Genomic DNA, 23,959 nt, shown 5'->3' with positions numbered 1-23,959 from the left:
AAAAACAAAACAAAACAGGTAAAATTATCTGAGCTTCAAAAGGAAAAACAGTAGAAACATTTAGTACATTTACTCATCTGTGTAGTTTAAATGATATAGAACTGAAGATTAATATATTACAAATCCACATACAATAAAAAAGTGTTAGCTGTATAAATTCACCAGTCTGTTGACATTTGCAATAAGCATTTATCCAAACAAATTCAGGTGTTTTTATATGCTAGTTATGTCATATACATCTGATGATTCTCCAAAGAACAGATATAGTGGAAATATTGACTTGATTTTTTAAAAAAATGTGCAAATGCTTCACAAATGAGTTTTATACAATGTGAACCCCTGATTTTTATAGCAGTTTTTAATGTCTTGATTTGTTGATTCTAATAGATATATTTTGTATCTTAATAAATTGGCTTTTTCAAACATTAGTAATTAAGGCATCTTGCTGTATACAGTTTCTCAATAGTGCAAACAAAACCATCTTTAATAATTTGATTAAAACAAGATACTAAAACATTTCAAAGTTTTTTCAACATAACTGGAAAATAGCTGCACATTTAAACTTTTCTTGTGAAACAGTTTAAAACCCTCTTATGGCGGCGATTGGTCTTATTGGTTCCTTATAACTGGTTCTGCAGTTTTGTCTTCACGATGGCAGAATTTATATTCCTTTATGCAATATCGCAGTGAAACACAGCAGCACTTAAAATGACTTTACCAAGTAACTGAACAAATCCCAAATACAGCAAAGGCATATAGTTTTCATAGTACACTTTCACCTCACTGAAGTAAAAGCTGCTCCTATCAGGCATTTTTCCACTTCAATGTGAAGTAGATTGTTAGGATTTTGTTAGTGGTTTCATTAAACAGTTTTTGAAAGTCCATTCCTCTTCTGCCAACAGTTTTTAGAAGAGATATTTTGGAAATAGAGTATAAATCCATGGATATTTAAAAGGATTATTTAGCCAAATATGCACTCCTCAGTTCTCCAAGCATCTCAGTGTAGCTGTAATAAATAAGCACCTACATCCTGAAAAGGAGAAAGAAGAAAAAAGTTTGTCACATTAATTCAGTGCTGAAATAAAAAATGCATAAGGTAGGATGCATATTGTAATCATTTCAAAGTATACTACAAAGATATTGTAATTTGCACTGCAGTAGTGCCTAAGAGCTCTAGTCATGGGCCAGGAGCCCTTTGTGTAAGGTTCTATACAAACACAGAACAAGTAAAAGTAAGGCCCCAGTTTATGACTATTTCAAAGTAAAGTACAGGCAGGATCCTGTCTGCTGAAAAGCACATTGGACCAAATTCCACAGAACATTAATGTGGTCTATTTCCCTTCTCCCCCATGCACACTCACATCTATGGCACATAGCTGAAAATACTCATGATGTAAAATTACTAGACTATTTTCAACAATATTTTTCTTCTGCTATGTTCTCCAGGCATCCTGGCTCCACTCCCTAGGTGTCTGCTCCCCAGTGTTGTACAGGTGGGCTAAGAACTTCCTGCTCCCCGCACGTGGCACAGAAAGGGGATGTGTTTGTAGCCAGCTTCAATGGCTCATCTTTGGACTTCAGTTACTGAGCTGCTCTTCAGTTAGCTCAGCTGACCAGCTTAACTTTTTTTTGCCTCCCACCGCTTCAGGGCTGCAATTTGGACTCCGGTTCTGCCTCCTTGACCCCCTACTGCCTGGCTACATGGAACACTGCAGGGAGCATGCACTCCTTGTGGGGAAAGCTGGAGTGCAGCTACAGGCAGGTCCCAGCAGAGCAGGAAGACGTAAGATATCAGGAGTCTGGATGCAGCAAAACGGCAAATTCCTTAATCATGGAATTGTAGAGTTCACAAGGCTCCAACTGAGATAAATGAGATAGGTCATAGCCTAACATAATAGCTTTAGGGGTATCTGCAGACTCGTGAAGACAACACTGAACTGATTTACGCTCTGGTCCTTTATGGTTGCCAAGATAATTTTGGAAACATTAAGTTTAAAAAAAAAAAAAAAAAGTAGCTTCTGGAACACAATTTTATGACAGAGATGAATTCTACAAAGGGTCCTGACTACAAGCAAACACCAACACTGCTTCCTCACAATAAAACGCATATTCTTTTGTAAAAAGTAGTCACTGCATCTCCATTTTTTCCACTCCAATGAACAGGCAGCTAGTGAAAAGTTGTTTGGTGGGTGGGGTAAGTACTATATGAAAAGCTCACAGCTATGCATTTCTAAATATTAGTCAGTGCAAACTTCCTCCCCTCCCAGGTTTGTCCTCTTACCCTCTTTCTTGGGTTCAGAAATCTCTCCTTCACTCCATTGCTCAAATCATGCAGCTGAGCCAATGCCTACCCTCCCTCCTTTCCCATACTGGATCCATGTCAGAGCTCTCCTGGGAAGAGGGCTTTGCCTAAGTGCAGCCCTGTGGGTCACAAATTGGTTTGTGTGAGGAGTACATGGTCCTACAGCTCTGACTGCAAAGAGCAGCACCCGCAGAATTGTGTGCGCAGGCACTTGTCCCCTCAGTGGGCCTGTCACTGCACTAGGGTGAAGAGTTGCAATGAACAAGCAGCAGGGGAAGGCAGATATTTAGCTTGCTTTAGAAAGCTGTGGGCTGCTTTCCCCAGCCCTGAAACATTTTAACTATCAAGCTTGCTACCCTCTCTTTGTCCAAACCCAAAGATGCAGCAGGTATTTAAGATGCTCTACCCTGCAGTACACATATATTGGTATGTCAATATTTAGAAAAATCTCTCTCCTTTCCTGTTCTACCTACTTATCTAGGTTTTTCTACTGCACTCATAATATCCAAGTGCCTTACTAGTATCAGATAAAAAACCCCAACATATCTTTCTCTCCCCAATTGGGAGGAATTATTTTTTCCTTTGTAAATAAAATGTTTATGGGAAAGCCAAACTAGATCCCCATGTCATTGCTAATAGATGAAACTGTAAAGCAGACATTTGAGATTTCTCCAAACGAACTTTTCTGATTTATATGAACATTAAATGAAAAATATTTCAAGATTCTACATCCTATAACACTTGTGGGATGCATACAAATTTGATGTCAAGTTAGATGGATATTCAGTGTTACATTGATTACTGAACATTACTGGAAACAAATTACCTTAGCTATATTACCAGTATATCCTGGAACCAGAGTTAGATGATTTTCTTGTTCCCACAATCCACTTAATTGTTGTTTTAAAATCTGAATATTTCTGGAAGAGAAATGTAGACACTCAGTCACAAGTGCACTTTGTATTTATCTGAATATCACTCTGGTAACAAGTGTTTTACGGTAGATATGCCCTTAGAAGCCTCGGTAATAGAGACTGTTATTCTACATCACATTACTGGCAATATCAAGGCAGAATGTAGACTTCTGAACTTATTGTTTAAAGTGAAGTTCACCAGTTTTTGTATTATTTTCATTTTTTGTAGGAGTTTTGCATTTATTAAGACTGCAATATAAAATCACTGAGAACCTTTACAAAAGGAAAGTTTTGAAGAACACTGCTTGCTTCACAAAAATAAAGTAACTTATTTTTAAAAGTCAGACAAAGTAATTAGAACATGCAATATTGTGCAGGAGTAAGATTTACAAAACACGTAAGAGGAGGTTACTTACTGTAACTGGACGTTCAAGATGTATGGCCGCTATCTGCATTCTACATGTGGGTGCGCATGAGCGCCATGCGCCTGAGTCCAGAAGTTTTCTCCAAGCAGTGTCCGTTGACCCGCACATAAGCGGTATGTCTCCTTGTGTTCCTGACCAAGGGCACAAGGGGCACCGCGGGCCGACGCCACTCCAGTTCCTCCCTTCACCGCAGTGTAGTCAAGTCCGAAGCAGAGGGGAAGGAGGAGGGCAGGTAGCAGAATACAGATAGGGACCACACATCACAAACAACTTCCACTTACAAGAAGTAACCGCCTCTTCTTTGAGTGATGGTCCCTATGTGTACTCCACATGTGGGTGACTTGTGAGCAATGATCAGGATGGCATTGGGTGTGAGGAGGCTGATAGTAGAGCCATTTGCAATATAGCTCATCCCATGGCTATGTCCGTGGCTACCATGTGATCCAGGGTATAGTGTGTTGTAAACGTGTGTACAGAACACCACGTTGTGGCTTTGCCATGGAATGACAGCTAACGAAGCCAATGAAGTGGCCTGTGCCCATACAGTATGAGCTGTAACACCTCCAGAGGGTGGGAGAGGGTTGATATTTTGTAGCATACCAGGATGCAGCCTGAGACCCACTTAGAGATCCTCTGTGAGGATATGGCTTGCCCCTTGATCTTGCCGCCATGGCCACAAAGTCTTGGTGACTTTCGAAAGGGTTTAGTACTTTGTAGGTAGAACATCAGGGCCTGTCTGACTTTGAGGGAGTGTAATCTCTTGTTTGTGGGGAGCCATGTGTTTTTGGGCAGAATACAGGTAAGTGGATAAACTGGTTGAGATGGAATTCTGACACAATCGTGGGGAGAAGTTTGGGGTGTAGTCTCAATGAAAGTTTGTCTTTGTGGAAGATCATTTAGGGAGGATCTGCCATCATGGATGCTAGTTCACTGACCCTTCTGACTCAAGTGATGGCAACCAGCCAGGAATGCCACTTTCATTGAAAGGTGGGTCATGGTACAGGTTGCCCAAGGTTTGAAAGGTGGTCTTGAGAAAGCCGAGAGGACGAGGTTAAGGTTGCCAAATCCACACCTCAGTGGGACCGGTGAAATTTTGAGCAGGTCTTTCATGAATCATACCATCATAGGGTGTGTAAAGATCGAGTATCTGTCCACTGGGGGAAGGGGAGAAAGGAAGGTGCTAGGTGCCTCCAAGTGCACATGGATCAAGCTGAGAGCTAAGCCCAATGTTTTCAGGGCAAGGAGGTAATCTAGAATGACCTGTCTGGGGAATGGTGGTGTCAGTGGGCTCACTCCAGAAAGTGACACCACTTCGCCTGATATGTTCTGGTGGATAATTTTCTGCTCTGGTTAAGGATCTGCTGGATCCGGGCAGAATATGCACAGTCTATGTCAGATGCTCATCCAAACACCAGACTGTGAGGTGATGTTTGAGCCTGCCCTGGTCTTGCGTGAAGATTCGGGAACAACCGGAGCCTGAATGATGGTTGGGTAGAGAGCTTCAGGAAGTCTGTGAACCAGAACTGTCAGGGACAGTAGAGTGGTATGAGGATGATGGTGGCTCTGTCCCGACACACCTTCCTGAGAACTTGAGGCAACAGGGGAAAAGGAGGGAAGGCATATCTGAGGTTGCCCATCTCAAGGCGATGCTCTCCTGATCCCGTAGAGTCTCTTCCCATGGTGCCCCTGAAGCAATACTTAGGGAGCTTCTGATTCACATATGACAGAAAGAGGTCCTAGGTGGGGGTACCCCACCATGTGAAGAGGGTGGTCCGTGTAGTTCCTATTGTGGAGAGTCCTGCTCAGTGCTTCTGCCAGGGAATTCTGGGTGCCTGGAAGATAGCCTGTATGGTCACCTGGTTTCTGATGCACCAATTCCACAGTCTGACCGACTCTGAGCAGAGGGAATGAGACTTGGCCTCCTCCTGCCCCCTGCTTGTTGATTCAGACCACTGTGGCAATGTTGTCTGAAAGGATTTGTATGTGGAGATCATGTATGAGGGAAAGGAAGGCTTTGCAGGAAAGACGGACTACCCTGAGTAGCCTGGCTTCCCTCAGTGTCCACGTGACCTGCACCATGCGGTGGTCCAGGTGGGCACCCCATCCTGGAAGGGAGGCATCTGTCATGATGGTGGCCTTCGGAGTGGGAGGGTTGAAGGGGAACCTGATCATGACCTTGATGGATTGGATCACCAAACAAGAGAGATCAGAACATCCAACGGAACAGTGACTCTGGAGTCGATGTGGTCCCTGGTTAGCTTGTAGGTCAGGTGGAGCCAGGTCTGTAGACACCACAGGCGGAGTCTTGCGAGGGGCGTCATTTGGGTGCAGGCTGCCATGTGCCCCAAGAGAGAGGCATTAGCGGACTATTGTGTGGGGTTTGCTGCAAATGTAGGCAATCAGGGTGCTCATCCTTGCAAAGCAATTTGCCAGGACGAAGGCCCATGCAGCAACTAAGTCCAGTCTCCAATAAAATGTATTGTCTGCATGGGTGACAAAACGGACTGTCTTCATTCACACAGATCCCTAGGGAGGCCAAGAGTCTTTGAAGAGATTGGATCATGGAGAAAAACTGTTGTCACAAATGTCCCACTAGAAGCTAATCATCCAGGTAAGGCAGTGGTTCCCAAACTTTAATAGCCCGCGAACCCCTTTCACTAAATTGTGAAATCTCGTGAACCCCCTCCTAAAAATGAATATTTTCAGGGATTTAAATTTAAATTTCCTCAGCGTGATGGATGCCCCAACTGCCCAGCCCTGCGAGGAGCGCTGGGGTTCGGGCTGCCGGCTCCCCCGCTGATGGGGGCGGGGCTCGGGCTGCCAGCCCCAACTGCCTGGCCCCGCTCTCCCTGGGGCTTGGGGTGTCTGCCCTGCAACTGGGTCCCACCTGCTGTCTCCAATACCTGGGGTCCTCTGTTCGCCATTAGTGAAATTTTTCTGGCGAACCCCCTGTAACGTTCTGCGAACCCCAGTTTGGGAACCACTGAGGTAAGGGAATACCATGTGATACTAGCATCTCATCTGAGCCGCTATGACCGCAAATACCTTCGTAAAGACCCATGGTGCGGTCACTATTCTGAAGGGAAGGATGCAAAACTGATAGTGTTGACGTCCCACCATGAAACGAAGCAATTTCCTGTGACACAGACGGATGTCTATATGAAAGTGTGCATCTCACGTAGAGAGCAGTGAACCAAGCTCCCTCCTGGAGGGAGGAGATTATCGATGATAATATAATCATGCGGAATTTCAGCTTTCCGATTAATGTCTTTAGCTGATGAAGGTCCAGGATTGGTCTCTGCCCTCTGCTTTTTTTTCAGGATGAAGAAATATGGTGCGTAGAATCACCTTTCTTTGCATTAAGTGGGACACCCTCTATCACACCCTGTTTCCTGCTGAAGAATCAATTAGCCACGAATCTCTGCGCAGCACTAGTCCAGTGGCCAAGGAATGGGAAGCAATGTTGGCTGGCATCCACTGCTGTCTGGAGGGTCACCTTTGCCACCTGTCTCCCCATATCCACTAGGGCCTGGAACTGGGCCTGGTCCCACACAGGGAACTTGTCCCTAAACTCTGCTAGCCTGCCATACGTGTTGAAGTTGTACTTAGCTAGCACAGCCTGGTAGTTCACTATGTGGAATTGCAGACCTGCTGATGAAAAGGCCTTTCTGCCCAGGAGGAGTAATCTGGAGTTCCTGGGGCTGGAGGATGTCCAGGAGATGATGTTGAGGGTCCTGGACTTCCTCCAGCAGAATCTGCAAGTTGGTAGCCACCCGTGCAGGTGTTCATAATACTGCTGATCATCTGGTAGAGAGAGTGACAGAGGGATGACTGCCTCAACTAATGATGAGGCGGCTCTGGTTGGAACCAGCGATACCGGTTCCACGTCTTCCTCCTCAAACTGACAGAGCCAGCTGATGTGTGTGAGAGGAACGATAAGAACCTTGAAATGTGCTGGGAATACGTAGTACAGGTCCCAGGGGTTCCCGTATGGCCAGAACAAGCGGTCCATTGGTCTGGGTGGGCCCATGGGGAAGCAATACCAGGCTTCCCTCGGGGGGCCTAGACGGGTGGGTAGGGGTGCCTCAGATGCCTGTTGAGGCTCCTGTGAGGCGAAGGCAAAACTAGCTGGGCTACGTCCTGGAATTCCTCAGAGTCGGATGACGGTTCCATTGGAAATGGCAGGATTGTTGGTACCGGAAGGTCCCAGTCTGATGAACATGGAAGGGGCCTTTCCTGCAGCAGGAGCAGCGGTTTGTCCTCTGGTGTGGGGATGTCCTGGAGAATGGATGGGCCTGAGAGGAGTGGGGACTGCAGGTATGGCAGGAACACCGCCTCTGGAGATAAGAACATCTCTGAGTCTGCGGAGTGCCCATGGAGACCCCGGAGGGAACCCAGTTCCATAGTCAGGTCTGTTCTGTGTGTGTGGTGACGAAGTGGCACTGATGGAGTATCCAGAGCTGCAATAATAGATGGGCACGCTAAGTGTCCTGGTACTGAGGCCACTGGTGGTACTGAGAGATCCTGCTTCTTCTTAGTCTTACCCTCTGGCCGGGTGAGGGGTGGTCTTTGGCATCGGTTCTGCAGGATCTGCTTGTGACATCTCACCTGACCTGTAACAGCTCAGGGAGGGAATGCGTCTCTTATGGGCTGTCTGCTGTGGGGATCTGCTGTTGTGCCCATGAGAGTGTTTCTTCTTCTTGTGGTGGGACGTGTCCTTACTCATCAGTGTTGGTAGTTCTGCACCATGGCTTGTGCTCAGCGGGGCACTGCTGGGCTGTGGAGGCTGCTGGTCTGGAGGGTCTCCTTGGCCAGGATTTGAGTGCGTCTGTGGCCTCATTGCCTCTTCCAGCAGGAACTTGCCGAGACGGAGATCAAAGGCCTCTTAAGTTCTGGGCAGGAAGGACTTATAGATGATACACTTTGCCAAGATGTGTGCTTCTCCCAGACAGTATAGGCACTGTTGATGCTCGTCACTGATGGAGAAGGAACAAGGACAGGAGACGCAGTTCTTGAAGCCTGGGATCCTAGACATAGTCTCTGGATGAGAAGGGGTTGAGTCTCCCGACTGGGGAAGAGTTATATTAAACTATTCACTATATTACAACCATAAATAACTATATTAACTATCCTAAGTATAAAACTATTTACAAACAGTGAAAGGCAACTCTCTTATCTGGATAAGAGCAAAGGAGGAATACAGGTTTTGACTCAGGTCATGCGGCAGTAAGAGCAAACTGGAGTGATGTTGACTTGCACTGCCCCTTATACCCTCGGTCAGGAGCACAAGGAGATGTACCGCACAGGTGCAGGTCACTGGACACTGCTTGGAGAAAGCTTCCGGACACAGGCGCATGGTGTACATGCATACCCACGTGCGGAATACACATAGGGATCATCACTTGAAGAAGTGAAGTTTTTACTTTTAGGTTATCATATGTTGCCTGAAGCTTTTTCATTTTGGGAGAACACATATCTGAGCCCTTGTAATCATGGGACAAAACAGTCTAAATAAATTTAATGCAGCTTATGAATAACTACACAACTACAGTAATGAGTGACAATACACGATATCATACTCACCCATCTTTTACTTTTTCCATGTGTGCAGACAGTTCTGACCACCATCTCTTAATGACAGCTAGGAGCCAGTTTAGACCAACTATCACGTATCTGTAACAACATATTTAGATATTATGTACCTACCCCCACTTTGGTGCAGATAGATGCCATATCCACCAACTGAAAGGAGAGGTAAACAGACTCCCTTTTACTTGAGGGTTAACTAAAAGATTAGATAGGATAAAGCTCAGAAGGTGGCACAACACAATTGGAAAATCATGAAGGAAAATAATTTCACATTTTAATTCCTTTATGTATTTTCTATTTTGAAATGCTGAGGCAAGCTCACATAATAAAGGATGTTAAGATGTTCTGAATCAGAATGTTCTGTCAGTGAGTCTCATACCTTGGAATCAAGACTTTGGTGCCGGGTCTACAAGATTTTAGTATTTGTGATTAAATTTTGAAACAAGGGCAAAGACAGCTTCCTCCTCTACAGCTGTGGAGAACCCTTGGCTAAAACAAACAAAAAACTGCACTTTTTGCACCACTTGGTGACTGGGCCTGGAGGAAATGGGGATAGGGATTTACACCAGAAGAGTAATCCCTGCAGAGAGCTTCCTGCACGGAAGCAGTGGGGAAGTGAACAGCGGGAGGATCCACTACTATGCAGGGATACTTCTATGGGGGAGTTGATGGAAAGAAAAATGTATCAGTGCCCATGAAGACTACTTTACTCACTTTGGATTGGAGTAGGAGTTCATGACCAAGAATCTTGTGGGGAATGATTCTTTTGAACCATTCTGAAGGTTCTGATATAAAGAATTAAGATGGTGATTCATTTTGATACTTACTCTTCATATTTGCTTTTAAGCAGTGATTTTACTAAAGGAAATAGATCTACACAGCAGCCAACTGAAATATATGGTTTTTCTTCCTGTAAACTAAAATAAAGTAGTGTTAAAGTACATGAACTTGGATCAATTCATTTGAACCCTGTTCAAACTCCCTCCTCCTGAAAGGTTTTTTTTTTTTTTTTTACCTGCTGGTAAGTACAGGAAGGCAATCTACTACTACGCCAAGATCCTGTATCCTAGAGACATTAAGGAAAAATAGGTTAGATTACTAGTTGATTATGTTACACTGTGTAATTCCACTAGGATTAATTTTTAAAAACATCAGGAATTGTAGCTAAATTACAAGTTGTTTCAAGTTAAGAAAGTTTACAGTGCTGCAGCAGCCTTGGGATAGCTACTGCATTGGAGAGGAATTTAAAAAATAAACTTAAAAAACAGCACACTCAGTTTACCTCACTAAATAGGCTATGAGTTCACTTATACTTCTTCTTCTCCAGAAGGTTAAAGCTACATTCAGTCTCAGATTTCTACTAAAAAGAACTTGTGCCATAGTATCATGGTCCTGAGAAACCTGTATTTAAGAAACAAAAAGGTTTTCAAACTTAAATATTGGTTAGTTATTGCACAATGAATTCCTGCAATACAATAAAGGCTATTACACTGACAGTTTTTCTAAACAAATAGTGACAAATCTTATTTGTGTAGAAGGAATTTTAAATTTTTGTAATACAGGTAAATTAAGTAATCTTCAGATGCAGGGGTCCAAAACACTAAGCATTTTTTTTAAACCAATAACAGCTCATAAGCATCCCTTTAATAAAAAATATGCAACACAAATAGATTTATTACTCTGTTCCATAATTTTCAAAAATGGGTGCCTAAAGTTAGGTATCCAAGTAAGTGACCTGACATTCAGAGGTGTCAAGCACCTGCAAATCTCTCAGACTTCCATGGGAGCTGCTTGATGTCCAGCAATTTTGAAAAAAGTCATTGTACTTATTTAGGTGTCTAAACAAGGATTTAGGAGCCTATTTAAGAACTCATTACAGAAAATCTTGTCCCTGTACTGTATTTTAAACCTATACATTCTGTTATGTACCTAAATACAATACATCTTTGACTGTAACAAGAGAGAAACACTTTGGAAGATATTTACTGCATTACATCATCCACATCTCTGAATACATGTTCACTTAGGAAGTAATGCAGAGAATCTACACAAATATAAAGGGCAGCATTCAGCATTTAAGTGATTTTAATTATGGTTTTCTTTCAGGTCACTCATGAAAATTTATTATGGCATACATGTTATCTGGCCTTCTGAGCCAATTACAAGAAGTAACACTGCACGCCTTCACAGGGCTTGGTCAAATACTCCTGTGAAGTATCTGCTTCCCACCCACTCATTCCCTGGCAGAAATTTACTTCCAAAACACTGCCTTTAACGTTCACTTCTTTTATTGGTACATGAGTTAAGAATAATTACAATCTCTTTAAAAACATCTGCAGCTAACTTAAAACCAAAATGAAAATAATGGACTGAGGTGATTGGCATCAACTGTATTCAAAGAAAAACTTTTGCAAAACTTGACTTACCTCTGAAAAAAATCCACTGTATTTTGATGAGGGACCTTGTGTTTGAGAGGAGCCAGAATCACTGGTATTTAATAAAAGCGTATGACTGTCGTGTAGTTTTGCCGGCAGATTACCTGCACAAGCCAGTTCATTTTCCTTATTTGCCATGTCACGGCCCCTGACTTTAGGGAACTGTTTTTTTCTGTAACAATGTTTTGGAGTATAACAGTGAACTTTTTTTTTACAATATACTACTTTGAAAAGAAAAGGGGAGCTGGTCACAGTTTGTCCAACTGTGGTTCTGCAACGAGAGAATATTCATGAGAAATCAAGTAAAATATTATGTATAATTCAGTCATTAAACACTAAGATATTTTAATGGATTTAAGCCTTAAACCTAGAGATTATTTTAATCAAATGATTTTATTTTCCAAAACCAGTAATTTGCTCTCTTTCTGAAGCTTAAAGACTTTAATTAGGTCATTGGCATAGTGACAACTTCTGTTAATATCCATCCCTGTATTTATCTGAAGGCTCATCTCTATTCCAGGAATGAGAATACTTCAGGCAACAAAATTGAAGGGTTGATTTATGCCCTCAAAGCAGAGTTCCTATTTTGGAACTATTTTGGATGGCTTTCCCTTTGGTATGGCAGAAAGCTCCCAGGAAAGAACTTAAAATCCTCCCCAACAATGGAGTTGTTGACCACTACTATTCCTATAAGCTTTTGAAGGACCTGATATAGAAGTACAAGGATCCCAAATAATTTCTTGTTTTTATTAGTATTTTTAAAACATCAAAACATTAAAACACAAAGATCCAAGAAACAGTTCTAAAAAGTGATGGTTTTGCCCCTTTTCCCCCTCAGATTCTGTCCCCCAGATTCCAAACAGTAGCTCTCCTACCTGTTTGTGTAAGAAGCCAACTGTTTTGGAGATTTCTTACCCTATGGAAAAACAGTATTATAAGAAGGCTTAAGAAACAATTCCACGGTTTAACAGAATACCCCCACTTTTATTGCTTTACTAATGTTTTTCACCCCCCAACTGAGTATAGCAGTGGCCTTTGTTAACTTTTTCCACTGGCTTGTATCTGTGAAAGATGCATAGGTTTGAAAAGGTGTAGCTGCCCCTCCACAGTTATCCTATGAGCAGCTTGTTCAGAGATTGGATTGTGATGTCTTTGGTGAGTGGTAGGATTGTGACATCAGAGATAATTTCCCTTTTTACAAGTGTGGTGGAGGAATGTGATCAATATAAATTCTTTAAATTTGGTAGTGAGATTGTGATAAAGAAAAGTCACCTATATCAAATTAATTTACAAGCCACAAACCTTTTCAATATATTGGTTGTCAGGATTGGGTAAGGATGGAGGCATAAAGACAAAACATACCAGTTTATAGCTAGTTGTATACACTATAATCTTGATTATTCTAGCTTCACCTATCTGGAACAAGTTCATGTACCAACATTCATACATTGCATAAGTATGGATAATCAAAGGAACTGCAAATATCCTTCAACACTAAATCAAGATTTTGCTGTATAGATTAAACAAACCTTTTAAAAATTAAGCATATAAATGTTTGAAGATAACTAATCTTCATTACAAAAACCTTTAATATGAAAATCACATTCTTGACAGTAATTTTCTCATTTAAAAATTAACTTGTGAACTCCTACTTTATTTTAATATTTGGAATTTCTAGCCAGTAGAGATTTTTAAAGAGGATGAAGGTTCCAGAGTGATAAAGATTAATATTTTCATATGAACAGGTATTGTGTTCATAAGACTTGCAAAACTATATAAAGATTGTCCAATTGCTTTAATATTCTATTTAAATCTATTGCTCATGTTAAAGTCTTCAGGAATTTTGTGGATATATTCAATTTAAATTTAAAATTTATGTTAACATCCACTACATGAATGATTAGTTTGCAGCAAGCTGTGGTGTGAATATACCATACCCTAGCCTGGTGTGGACTAACAGTCCCTGTGGATCCTGGTGACATGCATTAACAGTTCAAGAGTGTGCTCTGAACTAGGGCTGTTGATTAATTGCAGTTAACTCATGCGAATAACTCAAAAAAATTATTTGCAATTAAAAAAAATAATCACAGTTTTAATGGCACTGTTAAACAGAATACCAATAGAAATTTATTAAATATTTTTGGATGTTTTTCAACATTTTCAAATATATTGATTTAAATTACAAAGTGTACAGTACTCACTTTATATTATTTTTATTACAAATATTTGCACTGTAAAATGATAAACAAAAGAAATAGTATTTTTCAATTCACCTCATACAAGTACTGTAGTGCAGTATCTTTATCGTGAAAGTGTAACTTACAAATGTAGATTTTTTTTGTTACATAACTGCACTCAAAAACAAAACAATGTAAAACTTCAGAGCCTACAAGTCCACTCAGTCCTACTTCTTATTCAGCCAACTGCTAAAACAAACAAGTTTGTTTACATTTACGGGAGATAGTGCTGCGCTTCTTATTTACAATGTCACCTGAAAGTCAGAACAGGTATTCACACTGCAGTTTTGTAGCTGGCATTGTAAGGTATTTACGTGCCAGATATGCTAAACATTCATATGCCCCTTCATGCTTCCAGAGGACATGCTTCCATGCTGATGACACTTGTTAAAAACAAAAACAAACAAAACAAAACAAAAAAAAAACCAGTTACCTTTTCTGTAACTGGTGTTCTTTGAGATGTGTTGCTCATGTCCATTCCATATTAGGTGTGTGTGCTTGCCACATGCACTGGTGCCGGAAGTTTTTCCCATAGCAGTATCCGTAGGTGACTGGCTCTGGCGCCCTCTGCAGTGGTGCCCTCATGGCGCAATATAAGGGGCGCTGCTGGCTCACCCCACCCTCAGTTCCTTCTTGCCAGAAACTCGGATAGTGGGGAAGGAGGTTCAAGGACGATGAGTTGTGGAAAGGACATGAGCAACACATCTCGAAGAACATCAGTTACAGAAAAGGTAACTGTCTTTTCTTCTTCGAGTGCTTGCTTATGTCCATTCCATATTAGGTGACTCCCAACCAGTACCCCTGGAGGCAGGTAGGACTTCATGGACATGTAGATTGCAAAACAGCTCTGCTGAACCCGTCGTTGTCTCTGGCCTGCTGAGTGATGGCATAATGTGCCATGAACATGTGGACAGAGGACCACGTCGCGGCTCTACAGATGTCCTGGATAGGGATGTGTGCGAGGAAGGCGGCTGAGCTCTAGTCGAGTGGGCTCTGATAATCGGCGGTGGCGGGACCCCCACTAGATCATAACAGGTCCGTATGCAAGGGGTGATCCAGTTGGAAATCTTCTGTGAGGACACCGGAAGGCCCTTCATCCTATCTGCTGTGGCAATGAAGAGCTGAGTCGATTTATGGAAAAGCTTGGTACGCTCTAGGTAAAAAGCCAGGACCCTTCAGACATTCAGGGCGTGCAGCCACCTCTCCTCACTGGTTTTGTGTGGCTTAGGACAAAAACACCACGAGGAAGATGTCCTGGTTCATACGGAAAGTAGATACCACTTTCCACAGGAAGGCCAGGTTGGGCCTCAACTGGACCTTGTCCTTGTAGAAGACTGTGTATGGCAGTTCTGAAGTCAAGGCTTTAATCTCAGAGACTTGCCTTGCTGATGTCACTGCCACCAGGAAAGTGACCTTCCATGACAGGTGGGAAAGGGAGCAGGATCCCAGCAGCTCAAAGGGTGGGCCTGTGAGCCTGGAGAAGACCCAAGTTAAGATCCAACTGTGGGACAGGGAACTGTACCTGCGGAGAGAGTCTCTCGAGGCCTCTCAAGAATCTGACCGTCACATCATGAGAAAACACCATTTGGCCCTGGATTGGCGGGTGAAAAGCAGAGATGGCCGCGAGATGCACTCTAATGGAAGAGTGTGCCAGGCCCTGGTTCCTCAGATGAAGCAGGTAGTCAAAGATAGATTGTATGGAAGAGCATGAGGGAGAGATGCCATGCTTGGACGCCCAGCTGGAAAACCTCGTCCATTTGGCCAGGTAAGTCAGTCTGGTTGAGGGCTTCCTACTCCCCAGGAGGACCCGCTGGACTTCATCTGAGCAGGTCCGCTCCTCCATATTTAGCCACACAGCATCCACGCCAAGAGGTGGAGGGACACGAGGTTGGGGTGCAAGAGCCGACTGTGGTCCTGTGACAGCAGGTCCGGTCGGTTGGGCAGGGGCTGCTGCCAGGTTCATGAGCATGCCGAACCAGTGCTGGCGAGGCCAGGCCGGGGCGATCGTGATAACCAGCCTCGGCAGGACCAGCCCCACAAACGACCCAAGGGCTATAAGTGCCACCCCAGCCACCCGCCTCCGCCCTCTGCTCAGTCGGGCTTGACCCGTAACAAGCAAGGGGCCAAATGGTCATTTTGAGGGTGCACCTGAGGGCGGCCTACCAGACTTTTCTCCGGATCCATCTTTCCCGGTGTTCTCCAACTGCCTTTCCCTCCTCCTCCCTGCCTGGAGGGCTATAACTTCGGACTGCTGGGTCCACAGTACAGTGGAGCAGGGTTATACCCTGCAGTTCCTTTCTACCCAGCCTTCCCACCCACCTTTCCCATCCCTCTTCAGGGACCCCTCTCATGAGAGTCTCCTCGCGCAGAAAGTAAAGGGGTTGCTGCAACTGGGTGCGGTGGAAGAAGTTCCTCTCAAGTACAGGAACAAGGGGTTCTATTCCTGGTATTTCTTAATCCCAAGGGCGGTCTGTGACCCATCCTGGATCTGAGAGACCTCAACAAGTACCTAAAGAAGCTAAAGTTCTGCATGGTCTTCCTGGCTTCTATCATCCCCTCCCTGGATCCAGGAGACCGGATGGACGCAACTTGAGGGATGCATACTTCCACATAGCGATCTTTCAAGGTATAAAGGGAGTTGTATGGGCCCGTGGTGCCCGGGCTCCAGCAAATTCAGGGCCTGGGGGGACAGGCTCCACCAATGTTTGGGGCTGGGTCTCTCCCCCACCCCCGCGCACCTCGCCCTAAGCATCCCCTGGCCCCACCTGCAGCCCCCGTGCGCCTCCCCCGAGTGTCCCTGCCTGCCCTGGCTTGCCCCCAACCCGCTCCTTTCCCTTACGGGGAGTAGGAGATCGTCCCCTCACATTCTTCTTCGGCTTCATGACCATGGAGGGAGACCAGGGCTGGCTTGTGGATGGCGCTGGCGGAGTGGCAACAGTGCTTGGTGCGGAGTTGGACTGCCCAAGTGAGTGCCGACTCCATTAGGAGTGCCATTAGATAAGTTTCACGCGCCTTTTTCATTCTAGGTTTAAAGGACTTGCAGATACGACACTTGTCGCTTACGTGCCCCTCGCCTAAGCACCTTAGGCAGCTGGTATGTGGATTGCTGACGGACATAGGCCGTTTACAGTGAACGCAGGGCTTAAAGCCTTGGGATTGGGGCATGCCCTGTCCCCCAGCTGAGTCCTGTCCGGGACTACGAAGACTTAAAAAACTACTACTGGGGTAACTAACTGTAACAGTAACTATCTACAACTATACTACAAGTTCTACAGAGTTTGTGTGAACAGAGAACGAGACAAGACAATGCTAGCCGAAGCAGCAGATGTTCCAGCACCGTCACTGGCAGCAAGAAGGAACTGAGGGTTGGGGGAGCCGGTGGCGCCCTTTATACCGCGCCATGTGCCACTCCAGAGGGCACCACAGCCAGTCCCCTATGGATACTGCTAAGGGAAAAACTTCTGGCACCGGTGCAAGTGGCGAGCACACACGCCTAATATGGAATGGACATGAGCAAGCACTCGAAGATGAATTAATTAATTAATTACATTTTGACTGAGCTCCTTGGGGGAGAATAGAATGTCTCCTCCCCACATTCTGTATTTAATATTATAGCAGTCTCAGATGATGACCCAACATACGTTGTTCGTTTTAAGAACACTTTCACAACATATCTGACAAAACTCAAAGAAGGTACCAATGTCAGATTTCTAAAGATAGCTACAGCACGTGACCCAAGGTTTAAGAATTTGAAGTGCCTTCCAAAATCTGAGAGGGATGAGGTATGGAGCATGATTTCAGAAATCTTAAAAGAGCAACACTCCGATGCAGAAACTACAGAACGCAAACCACCAAAAAAGAAAAATCAACCTTTTTCTGATGGCATCTGACTCAGATGATGAACATGAACATGTGTTGGTCTGCACTGCTTTGGATCGTTATCAGCATATCCTTGTTCCCATAAGCTACCCTGCCACTGTCCTCAAGCTCCTCATTACTCTTATTAAAAACTGAGGCAAAGTATTTGTTTAGGGGTTGGGCCATACCTAGATTATCTTTCATCTCCACCCCATCCTCGGTGCTTAGTGGTTCCACTTCTTTCCTTGTTTTCTTTTTTTTAAACTATTGATTTTAATTTCATTTGCAAGGTCCAGCTCTACGTGGCTTTTGGCAGTTCTCAATTTCTCTCTACACTTTCTGGCCTCCAAGAAGTAGCTTTACCTGCTGATCCACACCTCCTTCCACTCATTGTTGGCATTCTGCTTTCTCTTGTTTGAGATGTTTGTTCATCTAGGTTGATCAGCAACCCTACCCTATAAATATTTTTCCCTTGTTTGGGATGCAGGCTCCAGATTAGTCTCTGCAACTTTCAATCAAAATTGCTGAAACTAAATGCTAAGCCTCCTCCACATTCAGATCCTTGAGTTCTTCAGTCCAGTCCACTTCCCTAACTAATTCCCTTACATTTTTAAAGTTTGCCCTTTTGAAATCAAGGACCCTAGTTGCAGTCCTATATTTATCCTTCCATTTAGTTTAAATCAAATGAATTCAAGATCACTTGAACCAAAGATGTCCTCACTACTTACCAATATTAAATCTAAAATGGCATCACCTCTTGTTGATTTGGTGACTATTTAGTGAACAAAGCTGTTGGCTAGCACCTCCAGCAATATCTGGGCTCTACCATTAGTAGCACTTGTCCTCCAATCTATATCTGGGAAATTAAAGTCTCCCATAATTACACAATTCCCACTAATATTTTTTCATTAAAATATTAAAGTTCTAACCATATCCAGATTGGATACTGGGGGTCTGTAGCAAACCCCAAGCACTATCCCGGGGGAGGCTCTTCCTTTTTCTTCCACAAAGTGATTTTGTCCCAGACTCTGTTTTACCCATTCCATCACTTATAATTTCTCTACAGTCTACCTAGTCATTAGTATACAATGCTACTCCACCACCTTTACTTTTATTTCTGTCTTTCCTGAAAGCACATACTCTTCAATACCTATATTCCAATCATGACTGTCCACTGTTTCTTCATTATCCCTATATCATCTGGTTTCATTTCCTGCAGTCACTTTACTGACAGTATCTTCTACCTGTTATGGTTATTGGTACTGGCACCATCTTTCCTCTGTTGTCCATTCTCCTACCACGTGTTGTTCCTTTTTCCATTGTTGTATCCTTTGTTACTTGATTTTCCTCCTGCTCAATATTAGAATCAGGTGTGGAGACTGCATGAACATCTCCCCCAAATTCCTAGGTTAAAGCTCTTTTAAATCGGTTGTGCCTCTCAATGGCAGAACATCCCTAAGCTCTCCTTATAGCACCAATGCCTGAACTACTGACAGGTTGATAGTCTTATCTCGCTTACGCTCTCTTTCTCCAGGGACAGATAGAATCCCACTGAAATTTAACTGAGCTTCCACTTCTTTAAGTGACTTCCCCAGCCTGGTGTAGTCTTCTTTGATGTATCCCAGGGAGACTGTAGCAGGCTCCTTTGTTTCCATCTGAAGGATAAGCAATGGATTCTTTCCTGCTCCCATTAGGATCCTCTTCAGACTCAGGTCCACATCTTAGATCCCAGCAGACAACACACCCTTCTTTTCTCCAGATCAGCTCTGGTGACAAGCCTGCCTCCTCTTCTTAGTAGGCAGACCCCAGTCATGTAGACCTGCCTCTTCCTGGTGTTGGTGCAATTCTCTGGCCTTCCACCATTTGTTCTTTCTGGATGCAGTCTTCTTGTCTTCTGTTCTTACTTACAGTCTTCAAGTCATCCTCTATTCTCCTGGGGTTACAAACTATGTCTCTCTTCTTGTAGGACTAGCTACTCTTCTCTTCTTTCTTGCTCTCTCATCTTCTGTTACTGCCTGCTGTGCCCCTTCATTTTCCAGGTCAGCACAACTGTTCGTAGCTCTATTTCTCCTTCACTAACAGGTATTTTCCTCTGCCTTGTTCTCATAGTCACATACATCCACTGGCCACTTTCCTCATCCAGCAGTCTACCCTCATAGTTCTATGGTCCAGCATGCATCTGCAAGTCTTGTGTTTTCCCTTCAGCCTCTTCTCTCCTTCCCTTCATCATCTGCTCAAATCCCCTTAAAAACTCAACCATGGAGATTCAGCTAGAAACTAACCCTTAGATATTCTCTTCCATTGCATGTATCAGGTGGCACTGGATACAAATGAAGCACCTTTCAGGTACCCTCTCCAGAATAATGTACATCCTGCAACTTCCATGTAGTCATTTTCATAGTCTCTTCATTTCAGTATAATTGATACACCTCTACCCCGATATAACACTGTCCTTGGGAGCCAAAAAATCTTACCGCGTTATAGGTGAAACTGCATTATATCGAACTTGCTTTGATCCGCCGGAGTGCACAGCCCCACCCCCCAAGCACTGCTTTACCATGTTATATCCGAATTCATGTTATATCGGGGTAGAGGTGTATTCCCCTTTTGTGTCCAGCTTGAAGAGCGTGGTGGAACATATCTCAGTGTTTGGGTGAGATGATGTCAGGAAACTGGTTGAGACTCAGTCCAGATGAGACTACAAAGGATTACGGTGGTTTGGGAAAAAACTGCCAGATGATGTCTCAGGTGATGCCCACTTTCCTAGTTGAAGACTTATGTCTGTAATGTGTTATACAAGTTTTTGACATGGGGTCTGTTTGGATTCCCAGCTGCTTTTAGATTATCAAATTGCAGCAGTAACCAGAGGACTGCTTTCTTCCAGGCAGGTCCAGATGCTGACTTTGCTGTCAATGCCTCTCTCATCTCTAGATTTAACTATTGCAGAACCCTAGATAGTGCTGCATCTTAGAGCTATTCAGAAACTGAAGTTACTGTACAATGTGGTGGCAAACTTGTTTAAGCTCCATGGTTTGCACTGGTACCTTTTGGCTTCTAGGTTTTATTTAAGGTGTTTTGGACCTACAAAGCCCTATCTACGAGACTGGTTCTCTTTCCATGCAATACTACCTTGATCAGTGGATGTGTTTAAGCTGGAGCTTTCTTGGTTTTATAAGAGTCTCCAGTGGTAGGAATCTCCACGAGGGCCCTCAGCTTTGGACTCACTCCCCCATCTTGGTGGGAAGCGCACAAATTTGTTGACCTTCATTTAATGTTACAAACCCCATCTTTTCATACAGACATCTGGGGAGGGCTGAGGTGACTGGGGCTTGGTTTCTTTTGACATTCTCAGCATAGGGAGATTTTGATTTTGTAATGGTGTCTTGTTGGAGAGCTGTTTTGTATTTGCTGCTTTTTTTGTTATGACTATATATATTATAATCTTGGGACAAAAATCTCTGCATCGATTTAAAGTTACAGCTAAATTAAACAGCATCAAATTTATAGTTTTAGGTAAATAAGTTTACCCGAGGAAATAGTAACAAAGTAAATAAACTTACCTCCTTCATGTTCTTATTAGTGGAATGAGAGATCCTTTTTCTGAGATCAATGTGACGACCCTTGGTATGCAACAGGTTCCATTTTCTAACATTGTGGGCTTCAGATGCCATAATCTCCTAAATCCCTAGTTTTCAAGACAATTTACAAATTAGGGAATTGAATTTTTAAATGTCAGTGAATTTTAAAAATTCATTTTTTTTACCTACAGATCTTAGAGATTGTTACGACAATTAAAAATAACTATACAAATCCACAAAACATACTGGGTAATTTACAAAATTTAGGGGTGCCATCATTTAGCAAACATTAAAATGAGGTCTTATCACTGGTGGCAGTCATTGAGAACATATGACTTTCCACCCTTTGTCTACTTTATTTGTAAGCATTTAGTGGGAGGAACCTTATCTAAGGCACTTGGGAGACTGGTGCTGCCATACAAAACAACAAACTTTGGATAAACACCTTGCAACAATAAGTAATTAACAAAACTGCATGGCTAATATTTTATGAAAAAAGTGTTAATTTGATTTCAAACTTGATTTCAAGTTAATCATTTCTGCTACTAGCTCACAGGGCTATCATCTGGAAGAAAATCTAAACAATTCTACCAGGAAAGAAAAACACAGACAGCAATTGGATGCAAGAGATTCAGAAGGGAAGAAAGAACATCTAAGCTCTATGCAAGAGGGAAGACAAAATGGGGGGGGGGGGGGGGGGGGTGAGTGGAGGGGAAGGAGGAAGTTAGATAGGCTCAAAATGTAAGTCACCCATAACAAAGACCTACCCACATTTGGTAGGTAGGTGCCAGCTTCAAGTTCACTGATCTTTAAAATCTTTTCACTACTAGTTTTTAGCATGCAATATTAGGTTATAAATAGACACCGGGTAATGCCTTTCATTTAAAACCTATAGCTCCCCCCCCATACATTGCCTAGAAGAACATGCCCACTGTAAAGAGATGCAAGTATTTGTCAGTAATAAGTACAATAGCCAAACAGTTCTGTAGAAAGTGCTTACCAGGGATGTTTAAATTTTTACTTGCTGCATACAATATTACAGAAAAATGACAAGTTTATTATGAATAGGACACCACATCAAAGAAATCCATGAACCAGAGAATGTGGTATTTATCTACACACGGAAAATCCACTGCAGAAGAATGCATTCATAAGGTTACAATATCTTACAGTATGTTAGATACCAGCCCATAAGAAGAACTTTACTGTTTAAACAAACTGAAGTTCTAATGATTAAACAAACAAGTATTAAAAATATGATGGGAAATTAGTTTGTTATTTGTTCATAAAATATTACAATCACTATCTTTGTTAGCAGCTTCAACAGAGAAAGTTCAAGGAGGCTACTCTCCCCCTTCACCCTTAGAAGGCAGTCTGTAGATCAAGGGGTGGCAAACTACGGCCCAGGCCCACCAGCCATTTTAATCCGGCCCTCGAGTTCCCGTTGGGGAGCAAGGTCGGGGGCCGCTCTGCATGGCTCCTGCAAGCAGCGGCATATCCTCCGTCTGGCTCCTACGCCTAGGGGCAGCCAGGGGGCTCCGCTCCGCATGCTGCCCCTGCCCCAAGCGCCGCCCCAGGACCTGCGACCAATGGGAGCTGCAGGGGAGGCACCTGCAGACAGGTCAGCGCGCAGCAGAAATGTCTGGCCTCGCCTCCGTGTAGGAGCCAGAGGGGGATGTGGCATGCTGCTGCTTCCAGGAGCCGCTTGAGATAAGCGCTGCCTACAGCCTGCACCTCTGAGCCACTCCACCGCGCCCCAACCCCCCTGCTGCCCTCCGAAACCCTTGATCCCAGCCCGAAGCACCCTCCTGTACCCCAAACCCCTCATCCCCAGCCCCAACCCAGAGCCCGCAGCCCCCGCTGCAACCTGAACTCCTCATTTCTGGCCCCACCCCAGAGCCTACACCCTCAGCCAGAGCCCTCACCACCTCCCACGCCCCAATCCCAATTTCGTGAGCATTCATGGCCTGCCATACAATTTCTATACCCAGATGTGGCCCTCAGGCCAAAACGTTTGCCCACCCCTGCTGTAGATGATGGTTGAAATGCTGTGGCAAGGTAGGCTGGTGACGTTTGGACTTCTACTGTTTGCACTGTACCCATTCTAGAGATAAATTGAGATCTGTGTCTGGCACCTTTCACTAGCATTAAATTAAGACTAGCCTCTGCTGTAATGACTACAAACCCATGACAGCTGACAATATGTGGGCAGGAGGTGAGCTGTGACTACTGCTTACTGTGGAAGAAACTTGCTCGTTTCACTGTTAGATGTGAACATAAGCATCTTTGTTCCTTATGTAATCTATTCCTGACAGTATTCTTTCACATAAATGGTGTAATAAAATGAGCAATAATTAGATACTACTATTAAACAGAATATTTAAATGCAGTGCCTTTTACATTACCTGTTACGTAAATGTATATGTAATTTGCAAAAATTAAAGATATAAGAAAGCCACCAGTGGCACAGTTAGAAATTAATGCCCTACAGCATAAACCTAATTAAGTAGTCTTAAATCAATCATAAGTATATTATATGCTGATCAATAAAATAATAATAAAAACAACACACAAGCTCTGTGAAAGCTGTTGATACAATAGCACAGGGGTCGGCAACGTTC

General features: G+C 43.5%; 1 protein-coding gene across 2 annotated transcripts in view; it reads right to left on the bottom strand.

Annotated features, from left to right (window-relative positions):
• Window positions 1-332: 332 nt before the first annotated feature.
• The window catches only part of KATNBL1 (katanin regulatory subunit B1 like 1), a 44,819-nt gene continuing 21,192 nt past the window's right edge, over window positions 333-23,959 (bottom strand). The window contains exons 2-10 of one of the 2 annotated variants that reach the window (XM_024202049.3): window positions 21,321-21,445; window positions 12,541-12,581; window positions 11,657-11,936; window positions 10,513-10,631; window positions 10,246-10,296; window positions 10,058-10,147; window positions 9,225-9,314; window positions 3,129-3,222; window positions 333-1,030 (exon numbers count right to left, since the gene is read on the bottom strand). In XM_024202049.3, coding sequence (XP_024057817.1) covers window positions 998-1,030; window positions 3,129-3,222; window positions 9,225-9,314; window positions 10,058-10,147; window positions 10,246-10,296; window positions 10,513-10,631; window positions 11,657-11,936; window positions 12,541-12,581; window positions 21,321-21,431 — 909 coding nt within the window. In that variant the 5' untranslated portion in view covers window positions 21,432-21,445 and the 3' untranslated portion in view covers window positions 333-997. The remainder of the gene's footprint in view (window positions 1,031-3,128; window positions 3,223-9,224; window positions 9,315-10,057; window positions 10,148-10,245; window positions 10,297-10,512; window positions 10,632-11,656; window positions 11,937-12,540; window positions 12,582-21,320; window positions 21,446-23,959) is intronic. The other variant, XM_024202050.3, reaches the window with a different exon arrangement.

This window comes from Terrapene carolina, unplaced genomic scaffold (genome assembly GCF_002925995.2).
Source record: "Terrapene carolina triunguis isolate 2854851 unplaced genomic scaffold, T_m_triunguis-2.0 Scaffold96, whole genome shotgun sequence".
Classification (NCBI taxonomy): Eukaryota; Metazoa; Chordata; order Testudines; family Emydidae; genus Terrapene; species Terrapene triunguis.
Note: the sequence above shows the minus strand (reverse complement) of the source record. Positions and strands in the feature narration are given on the sequence as shown.